We start from the raw sequence: 18970 nt of genomic DNA, 5'->3' as shown, positions 1-18970 counted from the left end.
CCAAGGCAACGCCGAACGGGCGCAAGACAGACTCGACAAAAGATATCCTAAAAGCCGCCCTAGCATGCTCCTACGCAAAAACGGTCATGAATGTATGTACAAGCATGCGATATGGAAAACGGTAACACATAGACAGGATATGGGGTTAGAAACAAGTAATCCTATCCTGCGGGTTCCCGTCTTATGTTGAAAGGTTCTAGTGCTTTGTAAACGCTGTAGAGGCCGGTTTTGGCTTAAAGGGGTTCCTCTGACTAGAGCCGCGATATACCTCCCATTGCAACGCGTGGAGCAAAGCAAAGGTCGAACGGTTGTACGACTCATCATCGTCCAAGGTTGTTGGGCGTTCGAGGACCCCGGGCTCCAGTAAACTGTGCCGGTTACCCAAAACACCTCAACGGGGCTGACCAACCATCGATACGAACGGAGAATGCCGAAGAATGATTCAATGAGAGAGAAATGCAACGCTTTTGAAAACAAATGCCTTTTGAAGCTTTGGCTCACTTTTGTTAATTGATATTTGGAGAAAACTACACAAGAGAACAATAGTAAAAGCCCCAGTTCGGATTGGTCGGATGCTGAGATCCTGTTACGTTACCATTCCGTTCTTCAGCAGCGCGAAGCGTGCTGTTTTGACAAGCTTTTGAGAATTGTTCAATTATGTATTAATCGCCAAATATCAATCAACGCAATGGTCCCCAGCAGAGTCGCCACTGTGGGCACGCCACCCGAAAATTTTGCTTTGTGAAATTGGGTGCGGCCCTTTTGTGTTCGGAAAAGCGCGGCGAAACGCCTCGATTCAGAGTCGCCACTCGGGTTTTAGCGGTGAAAACACCCAAGGAACCGAACTCGAAAACGTTTGCCACGTTTGTTTGATTTTGAAAAGGCGTAGACCGGTCCGTCGTCACCTTCGATATCTGAGGTTCGGGAGCCAGGTTACGAGAGGGGAAGGGTTTTATGGCACCCCCTCTCGCCCAATCCGGAGAACGGTCTCTACTCGGGCATTTCATGAAAACCTTTGCATTTTTCTCTCATTTTATCATTTTTTAGCCAGTTAGGGCGGGGGAACAGTTAATGGGGACGAAAGCGGTAACAAATTGCAGTTTATGTGACAAAATGCTTATGAATGATTTGATTGCGATGCTAAGTATAGATTGAGAACAAGCACTGAGCATCCCGAGCAAACTGCAGTACGCCGTCACAAGGTGACGTGAGCAGATTCTGCCAGCATGCACTGGTCGAGCCACTGCATGGTGATACAACCTGCGCACGCCACATATAAACTGGCGTACTCCACTTGTTGGATCTCTCAGTCTTTGTTTGCAACCCTCTGGGCTCTGGAAAAGGACCAGCGCACACCCAGGGCCACCCACGCAGTTTAATATAGCAGAATATACACAGTCCCAGGCAAAAATGAATGGCTTTAGGCCATGAAAGAAAGCAGAACACCCCAAAACAGTGTGGGACATAAGATAGGCCTAGCTTACGCTTCAGGTGCAAGGGCCAGTCACTGGACCCAGAGGACTACTGCCGTACGCCAGTGTATTACTGCCGTACGCCACTTGTCATTTGATTCCAGTGTTAGGCTTTGCATCATCTGGGTTCTGGAACATGACCAGAAGGATCCCAGAGGCCTTTATATGACAGAAATGAAAAAGATAGGATATTACCACTAAACAGTTCTAAATATGGAAAGCAGTAAACCGGTTATTAGCATGCGAAGGTGATCGACAGAAAGATAAAATAAGAGGAATGACGATCCATGATCCCCACGCCAGTTGTGCCCATACTTCCATGACTGGCGTACGGCATAGAAGTACTGGCGTGCGCCAGGTTTCATCTGATACGATTGTCATATTTTTACCATTTCAAGGCCAGGACTAGTATTGTTTACTAGCCTGGGCCCTGCTGGCTCCCCTCAGGGATCGAAAACAGAAAAGAACGTAAAGGTGGTATACCTTTTTGTATGGAGGTTTGGAGGAGATATTGAGCTTATGGATTGAAGATGGAGGCTAAGAAGGTGGCTGTATGTCAGCAGGGTGTATGGAGATGGGTTGTTCTCCTTTCTCTTTCAATGGAAGAAGAGAAATAGAGAGCAAGGAGAGAGGTGAAGAAAGCTTTGTGCTTCTTAATGAGGCCAACCCCTTGCAAATGAATGCAAGGGGGGTATTTATAGAGGGGGAGTGACTGAGATCAGTCTGGTCTAAGGCCCTGTTTGGCTGTTTAAGGTAAGGTTGGAGCCTCCCATGCATTAAATGCATGGGACTTGCCTTGATGGGGGGTGTAGGAGAGAGGGGGAGCGGGCCTGGCCGAAAGCGGTCATCAGGGACACTGTGGCCGACGTCAGGGTGGCACAAAAGTCCCGCCCAAGTTGCTGCATAAAGTTGATTTGACTGGGTTTGACTGGCGTGCGCCATTTCTTACTGGCGTGCGCCAGTATAAGCTGGACCACTAGTCGATGACTGACACGTGGCAGCTTACTGGCGTACGTCACCAAGACACTGGCGTATGCCAGTTGGGTTTTGCTGGGGCCGTTTGGCTCTGGTTTGAAGGGTTTGAAATGGGTTTTGGACGCTCAAGGCTTAAGCACACCCTTGTCCTTGATCTGTTTTCGACTATAATCATCATTGGGGAAATAAAAGATCGACAAATGACATTATCCGGACAGTCCAGATAATGTTAGGGTATTTATTATCCATTGGGTAAGAGCCTTATTCTTTCAACTAAGTACATGGGTTTAATAAACTAGTCTTTTTCAAAAACCCCATGGGATGAGGTACAAATATTTTATTATGCTAGTACTTGGTAGTCTTTAAAACCTAAGATTTTTCTAAGTACTCCTATATTATTTTATATTGAAGTTTTGTACCCAATTGGATTAAATTATTGGGGAGTTGATCTTCCTAGAATACTTTGTACACTAGTTTATTTATTAAATCAACATGTGCCTTATTGGATTTCTTTAATAGGATTTTTGATTTGGAAAATCTTGTACTTTCTTATTCTTTCTTACTTATGTATGTATATATATATATATATATATATATATATATATATATATATATATATATATGTAGTCCTAGAGAGAGAGAGAGAGGAGAGAGAGGCCGAGAGAGAGAGAGAGAGAGGAGAGAGGGCCGAGAGAGAGAGAGAGAGGGGAGAGAGAGAGAGTTGGCCGGTTGGAGAGGGAGAGAGTGAGAGTGATGTGTGATGTGTTGTGTAGTTGTACAAGCTACCTAATTAGGCCTAAGTCTATTTTGCCTAATGCCAACCCATTCTAGTCTCTTCCTAGCCAAGGTATAACCACCATTGTCCTTTTTTTTTTGTACAAGTATCAAATTGATTAATACCCAAATCTTGTACCATTGTCTCCTCCTTTCCAACAAATCTTCCAAAGATCAAATCTAAGGACAAACTAGCCATTTAGCCTACCATTTAGCCTTTGATCTTCCATAAATGCTTGACAAGTGTCAAAATTGTGAGCTATGGAGAGAGAGGGGGGCCGGCCTTGTGAGAGGAGAGGGAGCCAAGAGTTTTGCCTATAAATAGCACCCCATGTTTCTCATTCAACTCACACCTTCACCTTGCAACTTCTCTCTCTAGAAAAATCTTGTTCTTTCTTTGTTCTTTCTTTTGTTCTTCTTGTTCTTGAGTTCTTCTTGTGTTCTTCAAGAAACTCATCCTAAAGCCGCCACTAAACCACCACTCGACCTCCCTTCGATCCATAAAGTAGAGTAGTGTTAGTCAAGAAGAAGTTTCGAGAGAGACCATTCTCTTTCGAAGCTACCGGGAGCATTCCGTAGGAGGTTACTCCGTCCGATATCCGACTTGCCTTTTGTAGTCGTCACTACCGCCAAGAAGTAAGGTAGAGTCCCTTGTCCACTAACTCAACGTATAAGTAGGATTCCTTGTCCCCTAACTCTATGTATATGTAGTTATCCTTATCGTTCACCCCAAGTATAAAGTAGGTTATTCCTATTTACTTACTTATCGTTTGTTTAGAAGTATTGTATTTTGATCTTTAAGATGATTATGAGTATGCATATATGAATTGCTTGTATTACTTGTGGTGTGATAAAGCATAAGTGATTTCACTCCAAAGGCGTCCGTATATGTGGCGTTGTGCTTTGAATAAAGCATAAGTGATACACTCCAAGGGCGTCCGTACATGTGGCGTTATGCTATAAGTGATGATTTAGCATGATACAGTAGTATAGAATTGGAGGATCTTGTTAGTATGTTTCATGCTTACCGCGGAGTATTTGCATGATAATGAGACACGACAATCGAGAAAGTAGAACCATGACACCTAGGGTGTGGTTAATAAAAGGAAAAGTTTTTCGAGGAGAAAATATTTTGAAACTACATAATGACCGGTTTTGGGTGGCATTATGTGTGTGTGCGTGTGTAAAAGAAATATTTGAAAAGAGTGAAAAGTTTTGGAATCCGCAATGTGGCCGGACTTGCCCATTGTGTGAGGTGTGTGTGTGTTCCAATGGGAATCCGGGAAAAATGGAACCATTGTGAGGTTGTGTGTGTGCCAATGGGAACCCGGCGTGGCGGAACCATTGTGAGGATACTCGGGAGACCGGCGCGGCGGAACCAAGGTTGGGTGTGTGCTTGGTTATCCGCGGTACGGAGCCAATGCAACTGTGTGCCAATGGGAACCCGGCGCGGCGGAACCAAGGTTGGGTGTGTAGCTTGGTTATCCGTGGTACGGAGCCAATGCAATTGTGTGCCAATGGGAACCCGGCGCGGCGGAACCATTGTGAGGATACTCGGGAACCCGGCACGGCGGAACCGAGGTTGGGTGTGTAGCTTGGTTATCCGCGGTACGGAGCCAATGCAAATGATTTTGAAAGTTGGGTGTGTAGCTTGGTTATCCGCGGTACGGAGCCAATGCAAATGATTTTTAAAAGGTTGTTTTGTAAATGAAATTGTTGACACAGTCTACGATGAGTCGCGTAGGAGAAACACGGAAAAATCTTGGACACCAACGTTAAATATTTATCGTATACGAATGTGTTGTTGTTAGTATTGGCTAGATAAGCATGCTATGAGAAATTCTTTGACTATGTGTTGTATTGTTGTTTTTAAGTTATGGGTTAGCGGGTATGAGATTTTTCTGCTGAGCCTTTGTAGCTCACGGTGTTACCTTTTGGTGACCCTGACATATTATATGGGTGGCGACGCCGGTATAATGTGTCAGACTTCATAGATGATCAGGGTAAGCAGATCACCGTGGAGGCTTTTGGAGCTGAGGAGCTGGCAAGAATGGAGGAGCAGGAGGAGCTGTAGTTAGGAACCCTAGAACCCTTTCCACTTGTGTAATTATTGAACTCTTGTGAGAGTTTTGTTGTAATAAGAGCCAGACTCCATTTGATTTTATGAATAAAATGTCCTTTTAACGTACCCAAAATTCGGGGCATTATAGCAACTCAGCTGGGATGCTCCCGTCGAAGTTTGTTCCTTCATCGTCAGGGTCGACACAGTTTATATAGAAGCTAGCAAATTAGTCAGAAGCAGGATCATGCATTTCATAAAGCCCAACGGGGTCGCCAAGTACAAACAACTCGAACTCAAAGTAGAAGCTACAACGTGGAGGGCCGAGAGGCACAAACTCCGACCCTGAGCTAGACTTAGACTCGACAGACTTTGTGTCAGATTCGGATACATCGTTAATGCATGTCAGACGTGGACTGAAAATGCAGTTACTAATACTTCCCTGCACCTTCACGATGAGGGAGGTAGGATCCTCGAGCATATTTGAGGAGTCGGGCCCAAGCATCAGCACTTCAGCTTCCTCACCCTTGCCAACCAAACCTACTTGGGAGAACAGCATCTCCAAACCCCCTTGATTGAAAGCCTTCAGCCAGTCAAACTTCTCCTTGGTCCGACCCAGCTGTTTCTCGAATTCTCTCTTAGCAAGCTCCTCTTCGGCTGTTTCATCTTCACCGTCGGACCAGGTGTCTGCAGCAAAGATTTCGAATCCGCTCTATCTGTCCCGAATAAGCAGAGCCTCCTCCTTCCCAAATAAAATAGCTGTCGGGGTTACCAAAAAGGGTTCGAGGTTTTCCCGTGTCTTTCCTCTTTTTGGCGTCTTTGGCCGGCGGAGTGTAACCCAAACCAAAGCGGCCTTCGGTGAAAGGAAAGATAGGGAACTCAGCGATCCCTTGTTGGTTGATCCCGAGTCCTAGGCCAGGCATGAATGACATTTTCCTCATCATCTCAAGGACAGTTGAACTTATGGTAAAATCACCATCCATGGCGATGGCGAGGACTGAGCCAGATGTGTCAAAAGAGAAACCTCCAAAGTCTGAGTCTTTTTCCCCGTGCATAATTCCCGAAATAGGCGTTCCATCATCCGTGAGCGGGCGGATCCCAAAGTCCCCGCAGATTGTCAAAGTCCCAGTGGGAAGCCCCAGCATGACCTTTTGGTGCAGAGTTGAAGGTACCGCCACGATGTCGGCCCTGTGAAGCCATGGCCTGCCCAGCAGCAGGTTAAAGGTTGCAGGGATATCGACGACATGGAATTCCACGTCCATTTCAAAGCCCTCAGCATCGAGTTTCAGAGTCAGAGTCCTTTCCACCACACGGCGAGTGCTGTCATATGCTTTGACGGCCAGATTGGAGGGTGTTAAGTCACTCTTGGTGAGTCCCAGGCAGTAGGCAACCCTCATCGGGCAAACGTTGATGGCGGAACCATTGTCGATTAGTACGGTTGGCACCCAATGTCCCCGGCACTTGACGGTGATGTGCAGCGGGCGGTTATGAGCGGTTCCTTCGATGAGCAGGTCACTCTCGGTGAACGTGATGGAGTGCTTAGAGAGGAGTGGCAGTACAAGAGCAATCATGGCCTCGGGGGTAATGTCAATTGGTACTATGAGCTGGGCCAAAGCGGAGGACAGCTTTTCACGATGCTCCTTTGACAATGATATCAAACCCCAGATAGACATGGCGGTCAGAATTCGTTCGAGATGTTTCAGAATAACATCCTCTTCGGGAACCCCACTTGGAAAGACCGGATCATTCCTCTGAGCGGCGGGAGCGGTGGTCTTCTGAGCAAGCAGATTGGACGAGCTTCCAGCCTGGAGATTAGAAGGCTGGAATACTCGTCCGCTCCTTGTGACATTGGCAATATCCCACCAAGAAGACGAGTCAACAAAATCCCACAGATCGGCCGGCACCTCTTCCATCTTGCGCTTTCCTTTGTCAGTTGATGCCACCGTTGCGGTCGAGTCTGGCCCCAAAACTGAGTCCCACTCCAAATCTTCCATCACTAATCCTTCCTAAAAGGTAGGATCCTGCGCAGCATCTTCCTTAAAGGGTGCCCCCCGATTGGTGACAAACAGAACGTCCCAGAATCCTCCATCGACAAGAGCAGTGTTGAGAGTCCACGCTTCGTTTCCCATGTTCAGATCGACAATATTGTCCACATCCCAGATATCGGCGGGCGGCGGAGTCTTAACGGTTTCCTCTGCATCCCAAAGGTCGGCGGGAGGTGCATCAAGGACCATGATCGAGCAGTCATCTCCGGGAGCCAAAACAATAGGGCGAGGCTATTCCACAGAGACAATGTCGAGAGTAGGGTCAAACTCATGGGCGCAGCGGCCGACCTTGCCGGGAATCGTATTCACCAAAGGTAGCATGGCGCCGAGCGGGCGGTGGACATCAGACACGATCACCCCTTCTTGATAGTAATCCCAATATTCCTCACTGATGTCATCCTGGTCCAAATCAGTCTTGAGACCCTAACCTATTTGCCATTCATCGGGTTGTGGATCCGACATGTATTCCTCGGCTTCTTCCTCAACTTGGTTCAGCTCAGGCTGGTAAAAGAGTGTGAACAAAGAGAGACCGTCCAGAGGGTCAGCCTGCACCGCATTCCATTCTCCCTCCCACTGGTTTAGCCATATTTGATTGACTTGAGGGTGTGCGGGAAACCCCATGTTATATTGTTCGATCCAATCGGTGCAAAGCTCCTCCCATTCCTTAGCTTTGTCTTCCATGGCCCAACAGGCTGCCATCATGTTAATGCTCGGCTCTAAAGGAAAGGGTATGATTGGTCTAGGGTTGCTGGCTAAGGTAATATGGTCGGTGGGGTTGAATATAGTGGAGCTGAGAGTTATCTGGTTTATTTGAGGGTTGGGGTCGTGTTTAGGCAAGGAATTGGTGATGACATTGGGTTTGGTAGGTGGAGTCGGGAGAGTACCATTGTCCACCAAATCTTGTATCGCATGGCGAAGGCGATAGCAAGAGTCAGTGTAATGGCCGGGCATCTGGTGATATGCACATAAAGCATTGGGGTTATGGCTGGGGGGTGGATTTTGAGGAAGTGGAGTTGGGGCTAGAGGCCTAAGGTGTCCAGTTTTGACTAACTTTTCCAACACCGAGGAAAGTGCCGCCTCGAAATTGGTGAAGTTACGGGGTTGGTTGCGGTTTCGGGGTCGCTGAGGGGTTTGAACTTGGTTGACGTCGGCGATGTGGTTGGAGCTTTGGGTAGAGGCATTGTTAGCAGAGGTTGTGTTGGCATAGCTGTTGCCACCAAACAGAGCAGTGCTGTTTCCAGTATACGCACGGGGTTTCGACTTTGATGCTGAGGTAGAAGAGAAATTGTCACTTCTGGGTAGAACACCAGTTTGGAGGGCTTCTTTGATGGCCAACCCGAAGTCATAAAAAGTCTCGAAGTTTGCTCCTTGAACCAACACGAGGTTTTTAGCAAAGTCCGGCTGCAGATTGCGGGAAATGATGCGGATTTGGTCCTTCTCGCTCGGGCGATCGGGCATGAGACCGGCCTTGGCCCTCCACCTCTGGATAAAATTTGCGAAAGACTCCGTCGCATTCATCTTGGTGGATTCCAACTCCCGGGTGGTCATCTTGAGCTGGGCATTGTAACTGTACTGAGCATTGAAGGCGGTGCCAATGTCTTCCCATGTCCGTCTCTTGGAAATGTCGAGCGACAAGAACCACTAGAAGGCGGGGCCAGCAAGAGTTTGTGGAAACAACTGAGCCATTGCGTCTTCCCCGACACCATGTAGCTTTATTGCACCATGATAGGCCAACATGTGAGTTTTTGGATCTCCGGTTCCGTCGAACTTCACAAAGTCAGGCATTTTGAACCGATCGGGCAACCTGGCGTTCGAGAATGGGCAAAGGCGATCCATGTCTAGCACTCCTGCCCCTTTCCTTTCAGACTTAGCGACTGCTTCTTCCAATTTTGTCATTTTGGCGATCAACTCTGCCATTTTCGGGCTTGGAGCAGGATTTTCAATCAAAGGGACCTCTTCGGCAGCGATTTCCCGCTCTCGCCTTTCACCGCCTTCCCCTCTTGCTACAAGAGGAAGTCGTTCTTCGATTAGGGTTTGGAGATTTTCCATAGAGGCGTCGGCCTGGTCGGCCCTTTGCTGCATGATGGCTAGGTTGTGCTGGAGATCCACCAATACAGTAGCGAGATTCGAGGGTGGGACATCTGCCATGGCTAGAACCTCCGTCTTAACAAGTTTTGGCGATGCAAGCGGAGACGGAGTAGACGGAGGGGACTCATGCGGAATGGTCGGTGGTGAATCCTCCCGTGACACAGTGCAGGCCAGAGCTTCCGTTGTGACTGACCGAAAGACGACCCCAAATCAAACCTTCAAATGGACTCGGCGGACGGCCCCAAGTAGGTTTGGCTCTTGATTTCGAAACCCTGCTTTGACACCGGCATGACTAGACAGCAAAGTACAAGAGCTCAGTGATAGCCTGCAATCATTTTATTTGAAAGAATCGACAAGAATGAAAAATGATCATGCCAACGTCGTCGGTGTCCTCCTAGACTCTAGAGCTAGAGAGAGTCTACCTTACGACACTTGGACATTTGCCATAGAATCCTTGGATCTTCTTTTCGACGGTGTATCCTTGATTGAATCGAATGTTGCTAAGAGATGCCAAGACAGCCTAAGCCTTTGGCTTTTCCACTCTCGAAGTTTCAAAGTTTGGGTTCGGAACAACTCGGTGGGGATGGCGTGATACCGTAACCAAAGTGGCGTAAGCAGCACTGTGCCGGAGCCTGAGCGGTGTAAGTGATTAGCACTTTTAACCTGAATGGTGTAAGCATCACGACATTTTCTCCATTGTTCCTAGTTTTTCAGTTTGAAACCTCGATCGGGCGTTAGATAAAGACTTAGAAAGTATTGATTTCCCGAAGCCTCATTGATTAAGGACTTGAAAATTTTTGGTAACGTGCAACATCGAGATGCACGACTCGTCATCGGTCCAAGGCAACGTCGAACGGGCGCAAGAAAGACTTGACGAAAGACATCCTAAAAGCCGCCCTAGCATGCTCCTACGCAAAAATGGTCATGAATGCATGTACAGGCATGCGATAGGGAAAGCAGTAACACATAGACAGAATATGGGGGTTAGCTACAAATAATCCTACCCTGCGGGTTCCTGTCTTAGGTTGAAAGGTTCTAGTGCTTTGTAAGCGTTGTAGAGACCGGTTTTGGCTCAAAGGGTTCCTCTGACTAGAGCCGCGATATACCTCCCATTGCAATGCGTAGAGCAAAGCAATGGTCGAACGGTAGTACGACTCATCATCGTCCAAGGTTGTTGGGCATTCGAGGACCCCGGGCTCCAATAAATTGTGCCAGTTATCCAAAACACCTCAACGGGGCTGACCAACCATCGATGCGAAAGGAGAATGCCGATGAATGATTCGACGAGAGAGAAATGCAACGCTTTTGAAACAAATGCCCTTTGAAGCTTGGCTCACTTTTGTTAATTAATACTTGGAGAAAATTACACAAGTGAACAGTAGTAAAAGCCCCAGTTCGGCTTGGTTGGATGCTGAGATCCTGTTATGTTACCATTATGTTCTTCAGCACCGCGAAGCGTACTGTTTTTGACAGACTTTTGAAAGTTGTTCAATTATGTATTAATCACCAAATACCAATCAACGCAATAAGTCCCCAGCGGAGTCGCCACTGTGGGCACGTGCCCCAGAAGATTTCATTTATGAATCGGGTGAGGCCCTTTTTCTGAAATGCGCGACGAAACGCCTCGATTCAGAGTCGCCACCCGGGTTTTAGCGGTGAAACACCCAAGGAACCGAACTCGAAAAACGTTTGCCATGTTTGTTTTGATTTTGAAAAAGGCATAGACTAGTCCGTCGTCACCTTCGATATCTGAGGTTCGGGAGCCAGGTTACGAGAGTGGAAGGGTTTTATGGCACCCCCTTTCGCCCAATCCGGAGATCGGTCTCTACTCGGGCATTTTTGTAAAACTTTTGCATTTTTCTCTCATTTGATCATTTTTAGCCAATTAGGGCGGGGGAATAGTTAACGGGGATTAAAACTGTAACAAATTGCATTTATGCAATAAAATGTTTATGGATGACTTGCTTGCAATGATAAATATAGATTGAGAACAAGCACTGAGCAACCCGAATAAGTTGAAGTACGCTGTCCTGAAGGGATGTGAGCAGGCTTCGCACCAGCATACACTGGCCGGACCAGTGCATGCTGATAAGACCTACACACGCCACAACTCAACTGGCGTACTCCAATTACCCAGTTTCTCAGTCTTTGTTTGCAATCCTCTGGGCTCTGGAAAGGGACCAGCGCACACCCAGGACAAACCACGCAGTTAACAGAGCAGGATATATATAGTTACAGGCAGATGAGATGGCTTCAAGCCATGAAAGACAGCAGAATACCCCAAAAACAGTGTGGGAACATAAAAGAGGCCAAAACTAAGCTAAGATGCAAGGGCCAGCCACTGGATCCTGGGAAACACTGCCGTACGCCAGTCATAAACGGCCGTACGCCAGTAACTTTCCTTACCCAATACTTGGCTTTGCATCATCTGGGCTCTAGAACATGACCAGAAGGATCCCAAAAGCCTTCTAAATAGATAAGGAGTAAGCATTAACTACTACAGCTAAGCAGCTTTAAATATACAGAAAGCAGTAAACTGGTTATTAGCATGCTAAGGTGATTGACAGAAATGTAAGTTAACAGGAATGATGATCAATGATCCCCACGCCAGCAGTGCACGTACTGCCATGACTGGCGTACGGCATGATTGTACTGGCGTGCGCCATGTTTCATCTCACACGATTGTTGTATTTTACCAGTTTAAGGCCAGGACTAGTATTACTTACTAGCCTGGGCCTTACTGGTTCCCCTCAGGGGTCGAAAACAGGAAGAACCACAAAGGTGGTATACCTTTTTGTATTAAGGTTTGAAGATGGTATTGAGCTTAAAGATTGAAGATGGAGGTTGGATAGTGACTGGATATCAGTGGAGTGTATGGAAGTGAGCTTCTCTCCTTTCTCTTTCAATGGAAGAGGAGAGATAGAGAGCAAGAGAGGAGAGAAGAAGAAAGGTTCAACTCTTTAATGTGGTTAACCCCTTGCAAATGAATGCAAAGGGGGTATTTATAGAGGAGAGAGGGTCTGAGGAAAAGGGCTGATCAGTTGGGTTAGGAGGTTGGGTTAGGTTAGGAGGGAGCCTCCCATACATTAAATGCATGGGACTTGGCTTGATGGAAGGTGTAGGAGAGAGGGGGAATGGGCCAGCCGAATTGTGGGCATGCGTGCCCTTCGGAATTTCCGGATTCCGAAACGCGAGGGCCCAGATCGAGGGAGCGCGAGCGGGGAAGCAAGCGCTCGCGAAAATACAGAGTCGCCACTCGGGTTTGAAGGTTCGACACCCAAGGAACCGTATTTCGAAGCACTCGTCGCGCTGTTTGATTCGAAAAAGTTAAGGAACCAGTCCGTCATAACCATATCTGGGTTCGGGAGCCAGGTTACGAGAGAGGAAGGGTTTTATGGCACCCCTCTCGCCCAATCCGGAGATCGGTCTCTACTTAGGCATTTGCGAAAAATGTTTGTTTGCGATTCTATTTGATTAATCAATTCTTTAGCCATTTAGGGCGGGGGAACAGTTTAAAGGGATTAAAACTGTAACAGTTTGCAAGATGTGAATGATAGCATGGATGAGAAGTTAGTATAGGATGAGAACAGACTGCTGTGGGAGTTTAAACAAACTGGGAGGCCCCTGTTTTGGAGTGACGTGCACAGGAAGAAACCAGCATGCACTGAACAAGTCACTGCATGCTGTTTACTCCTGCGCGCACAACTCCAAGACACGCGCGCGCCAGTGAGCTCAAACCCACAACTCTTATTCTCAAACCATCTGGGCTCTGGAAGGACCAGTGCACACCCAGGACAAACCACGCAGTTTATAGCAGCATAATATACAATTTAAAGGAGTTTAAAGCCTTACAAATTAATAAAACACCCCATAAACAGTGTGGGGACAAAATAATAACCTAAAACCAAGCTACCCGTGCAAGGCCACTCACTGGTCAGAGACATACTATCGCGCGACAGAGCCAGTCTGGCGCGCGAGGATGCGCCTTGGCGCACTGTCGCGCGATGGAGCCAGTCTGTCGCGCGATGGTGCGCCCTGGCGCACTGTCGCGCGATGGAGCCAGTCTGTCGCGCGATGGTGCGCCCTGGCGCGGACCAGTATTTGGTTTACACATTTCTGGGTTCTGGGATAGGTCCAGAATGATCCCAGGGGTACTCCAAAACAGAAGACATGCAAATTGAACTACGGCTAACAATTTCTAACAAAGGAAAGCAGTAAACTGGTTATTAACATGCTCAACAGAGTGATGTATACACAAAATAAAGCACAAAACAGTAGGACACCAATCCCCACGCGGTCCATCTCATGCAGCACCGGAGTGTCGCGCGAGAGAGTGGGACCATCGCGCGCTGGTTCCTACCATGACGGTTTTTGAAACCTTGCCAGCTTTAGGACCAGGACTGGTATTGATTACCAGCCTTGGCCCTGCCAGCCCCCCTCAGAGATCAGAACAGAAAACAGAACAAAGGTAAGCTATACCTTCGGTTTTGAGTTTGAAAGGTGTTTGAACTTTGATGTTTGAAGGCTTGATTGAGGAGTTTGAGTGGTAGAAGCAAAGAACAAGCTTGTTCTTGGAAGGTTGAGGTGTGAAAATGGGGAATGGTGACCCAAAGTGTATTCTTTTGAAATTCTTGAACCCTTTGAAAGAGAAACAAAGGGGGATATATATAGAGAAGGATGGAGGTGAATCTGGTTGGTGAAAGCAGAGGAGTTCAGTCAGTCCACGAGGCCTGCTGAGGCTTGCTTGGTGGCTAAGCATCCCAGCTGATAAAGGTGATGGGGACAGCTTTGACCATCGCGCGATGGTTTGAGTCTGTCGCGCGACGGTGCGCCCTGGCGCACTGTCGCGCGATGGAGTGAGTCAGGCGCACGATGGTGCGCCCTGGCGCATTGTCGCGCGATGGAGTGAGTCAGGCGTGCGATGGTGCGCCCTAGCGCGGAATGGTTGCGCCCTGGCGCACATCAGTAGGGTTTTTGGTTTTTGAAGTGGCTTAGGCTAGGTTAGGTTCAAGGGTTTCGCAAACACTCAAAGCTCAAACACGCTATCATTCCCAGGGTGTTCTTGATCCATTTCATCATCGGGGAATCAAAAACCGTAAGTAAACTAATCCGGAAGCCCAGATTGGGGTGTCTACACGAATGTAATCATCAGGGACTGTAGCCCACGTCAGGGTGGCACAAAAGTCTCATCCATGTGGCTGAATAAAGTTGATTTGACTGGGCTTGACTGGCGTGCGCCGTGTATATACCGGCGTGCGCCAGTAATAACTGAGTCAACGGTCGATGACCGACATGTGGCAGTTAAGTGGCGTACGTCAGCATAGTACTGGCGTAAGCCAGTTGGGTTTTGCTGGGGCTGTTTGGCTCTGGTTTGAAGGGTTTGAAATGGGTTTGGATGAGGTTTGGAATGCTCAAAGCTCAAGCACACCATCATCCTTGGAATGTTCTCGACCTTTAATCATTATTGGGGAAATAAAAGATCGGAAAATAGCGTTATCTGGACAGTCCAGAATGGGGTGTCTACAAGCTCTTCAGGCTCTTACCTCATGACTATAACCGGCTTCGCACCTCGGTTCTGTCACCTTAAGCTCCATGCTCCAGTTACTGGCCTTGTGCACCCATATCTCAAAATGGCGTCCGATCGTCTCTAGAAGATGGTTTGGATTCCACCCCAAATTACATCAATTCCATCAAGTTCATTTGCAAGGATAGGCTACCCTACCGAGCTCCCCTCAATCAAAGTAAGAATGATCATGAAAAGCAATCAACTCACCCGCTGTGTACTGATCTACCCCAAAATACTAAGGATGCTCTCCACAAAAATTCTCCTGACAGCTCCGCGCTCCTTCAACTACTCTCCGCCAAGGTATGTTGCACTACGACTTTTAAAGCCCAAAGGTATGTTTTCTGTTCTCATCCCTCTGAACTTTTATTTTTCTTTATTGCCCCGAACTACAATTGGTCTGAATTTCCCTTGAGGAATACATAGGCAGCGTCCCGATCCGACCATAACTAAAACCTTTTTCAAAAACCTTTGGAATAGTTGTTTGACCAAATTGAAGTTTTTTTACGGCTTTGACTCTTCCTTAGTCATGTCTCGCGATCCGTGTAAGTTCAGTAAAAAAGGAGCATCTGTAGACATCCCAATTTGGCCTAACGATTATTTCAAGTCTCACCTAGGGGACCATCCCGATGATGAATGGATACAGTGATTGCTGATTGACTTCTCGTGAACCTTAGGACTTATGGTGAGTACTTCTAGCCACTTAGAGGACCCAATCCAAAGCCAAATAGCCTTTTAGATAGAAATACAGTATCCCAGGAAAATCTATCTTTCGGCCGTAACATGATCTCACGGCCTCAACTTCATTCTTTTACCCGTGAAACATGTTACTTGAAAATCTCCTGAGAGATTGATTCTTTGGCCACCACATCGATTCTTCGGCCACTAGATCGATTCCTCGGCCGCTAGATCAATTCTTCGGCCGCCAGATCGTCTTTTTCCAGAATTTTGGAATGTTCTGTCATTCGTTTGATCGACGCACCAAAACCATAGCAGTCTTTTTCCGATTCTTTAGGGCTACGAAAACAGATTCGAGCAGAGATCTTATTACCCTAAACTACCTTATTGATTCATGGCATTTAATTGGCCGGAGTGAGTCACCAATTGACTATATAAAGAGGTCTAAGGGTTCCGAAATTAACATTCAATTCCTCCATCTCATACCTCCAAGCTCTGCATAAATCATCTCTCATATCCTCTCTACAAAAGCCCTAAACCTTTGTGAGCAGCTACATCCCGAGCGATCAAAACCCGAAGTACAAACCCTAATCTTAGGGTTTTGAGAAGAAGATCAGTCAATCACCCTCAATCCGAAGCAATCAAGCACTGAGGGATCAAGGTAGTGAGGCTCAGGGGCCTATGGTTTGATTCATCTTCTGTTTTTATACTTTAATCTTAGTGTTTTAATTCCTGATTAACTCTTCGTTCTGGTGTGAGGAAGATCACCGGCTGGGATATCATTCCCACGGCCGGTACATAGATCTAGTAGGATCCTGCAGACATCAATTCACTGGCCGCGGAATCCATTCCCTGGGACAGCCTGTTGTTTTCTTGTTTATTTCATGCATGCTTTACTTACTGTCCTGGCTCACCGTATTAACTGATAAAGGCTAAAAACCAATCTATGTGTTTAAAATTAAATAAAGCAAGTAAAAATCGTATGTAAAGCAAGTAATAATCGTATGTTGAATGATTATGAGCCAGTCGCATGGCTGGGTAAAGAGGGGTGCCTAACACTTTCCCCTTATCATACTTTTGGCTTCTGTACCCGGAATTTCTATCTGTTTTTTCCAGTTTTTATAAACTAGATGGCGACTCTGTTTTGATGATAACCGCTATCGTGTGGCGATGTTCCTAGCCATGGGAATATCCACGATTTTCGTTTATGAAGCAAACAACCAACCAAATAAACAATGATCAATCTGCATTGCGATGCCCCGTTTGGGAGGTGTCCACAATCGGCTCACCGAAAAAATTGAAGCCCTACAAATAATCTCGATCATAGGTATGGGCGGGCTGGGCAAGACAACTCTAGCTAATAAGGTTTATAAAAACCCTATAGTTTCGCATGAATTATCAACTCTCGCCTGGATTTATGTATCTCCAACTTATAGCAAAGATAAATTGTTCCTTTCCATTCTGAAAGGTGTTACTCAAGTCACAAGCGACATGTCTAGCATGGTTGAAGACGAGTTGGCTGAAGAAGTCCGTCGCCAACTCACTTGGAAATATCTAGTTGTTTTGGATGATGTGTGGGAGAAGAAGGACTGGGATAGCATTAAAAAGGCTTTCCCCAACCACAAAAACGGAAGCAGAATCTTGCTAACGACTCGATTCAAACTTGTGGCTGTGCATGCCGATCAGCATAGCCTGCCATATGAATTGGATTTTCTGACTCAACCTCGAAGTTGGGGGCTGCTCCAGAAGAAGGTTTTTGATGGAGGAGATTGCCCTCAAGAAGACTTGAAGGATGTTGGAATTCGAATAGCGGTACAATGCGATGGTCTACCACTCGCGGTTGTGGTAATTGCTGGAATGCTTCAAAATGACATATCCAAGGATGCGTGGGAGACTATAGCTAAAAGTGTCAAAGCATTCCTTGTCTGGAAGGAAGAGGATTTGATGGAAGTGCTAGCTCTTAGCTACTATCACTTACCGCCTCACTTAAAAGCATGCTTCCTTTATTTTGGAGTCTTCCTACAAGACTGCAAGATCCATTTCTGGATACTGATCCGATTATGGATCGCTGAGAGATTTGTACAAACATCTGAGAATGTATGCTAGGAGGAGATGGCCGAGGAGCACTTGAAGGATCTGGTTGCGAGAAACCTATTGTTGGTGGAACAAAGGAGTTTCAGTGGTCGAATCAAAACATGTCGTATTCATGATATGTTGCGTGAATTGTGCTTCAGAGAAGCTCTGGCAGAGAACTTCTTATTGGAGATAAAAGAGGGTGGAAGGAATTCACCATCTGCAATCAATTGTCGCCTTTGTACTCATTCTGGTGTTTTGAAATACATTGCTACCAAACCTTCTCACCCCCATGTCCGCTCTTTCTTGTGCTTCGCCAGGGATCAAGTCAACCTACCCTCTGCACATGTAGGATACATCCCTGACGAGTTTAAATTGCCGAGGGTATATCACATTCAGCCCATTAGTTTTCCCCGATTTCCCAGTGAGATAGAACAATTAGTTCATCTCACTTATGTAGCCTTCTCTGGTGACTTCAAAACTATACCTGCTGCCATGTCCAACCTTTGGAACCCACAAACTCTTACTGCCGAAACATCCTCACGCAACACACGCACCATTGACATTAAAGCAGACATTTGGAAAATGCTAAAGTTGAGGCACCGGCATACAAACAAGCCCAGTCAATTGCATGACCCTGTAGCCAAAAAAACTAAGGATCATGATAGCCTACAAACCCTTACCACCATCACGCCCGGGAGTTGTACTGAGGGTGTCTTAGGCTAGACTCCTTGCCTAAAGAAGCTTGGAATTCATGGGAAACTAGCCACCCTCCTTGAGGAGAAGGGAGGATCTCTTTTTGATAACGTTGCCGCGTTAAAACAACTTGCGACATTGAAGTTGTTGAATGATGTATTCCCTGAGCCTCCTTCTTGAGTGGGAGCAAATGCATGAGCTGGGGTTGTTGCCAAAACTTGAGGAGCTCAAGTTAAAGGACAATGCGTTCACAGGGGTAAGGTGGACTCTAGTCAAAGGGGATTTCCAGAAACTCAAAGCTTTGCAAATTTGGAAGACTGATCTGGTGTACTTGGAGGCCGAAGCTGATCATTTCCCAAGCCTTCAGCACATTGTTTTAAAGGACTGCACGAGGCTATGGAAGATCCCTTCTGGTCTGGGCAATGTAAAAACACTCCAGACAATTAAGCTTCATCAAACATCACGTACTGCTGAAGATTCTGCTAGGAAAATCAAACAGCAGCAGCAAGAAAGCAACCTTAAGCTTGATATCTTCCCATCGGATCTT

General features: G+C 46.7%; 1 protein-coding gene across 1 annotated transcript; it reads left to right on the top strand.

Annotated features, from left to right (window-relative positions):
• Positions 1 to 16908: 16908 nt before the first annotated feature.
• On the top strand, positions 16909 to 17760 carry LOC131309700 (putative late blight resistance protein homolog R1B-17). The gene has a single exon (XM_058336297.1). It carries the CDS (start codon positions 16909 to 16911, stop codon positions 17758 to 17760), a length of 852 nt encoding a protein of 283 aa, XP_058192280.1.
• Positions 17761 to 18970: the final 1210 nt, after the last annotated feature.

The sequence above is a fragment of the Rhododendron vialii genome, chromosome 12a (assembly GCF_030253575.1).
Source record: "Rhododendron vialii isolate Sample 1 chromosome 12a, ASM3025357v1".
NCBI lineage: Eukaryota > Viridiplantae > Streptophyta > Magnoliopsida > Ericales > Ericaceae > Rhododendron > Rhododendron vialii.
Note: the sequence above shows the minus strand (reverse complement) of the source record. Positions and strands in the feature narration are given on the sequence as shown.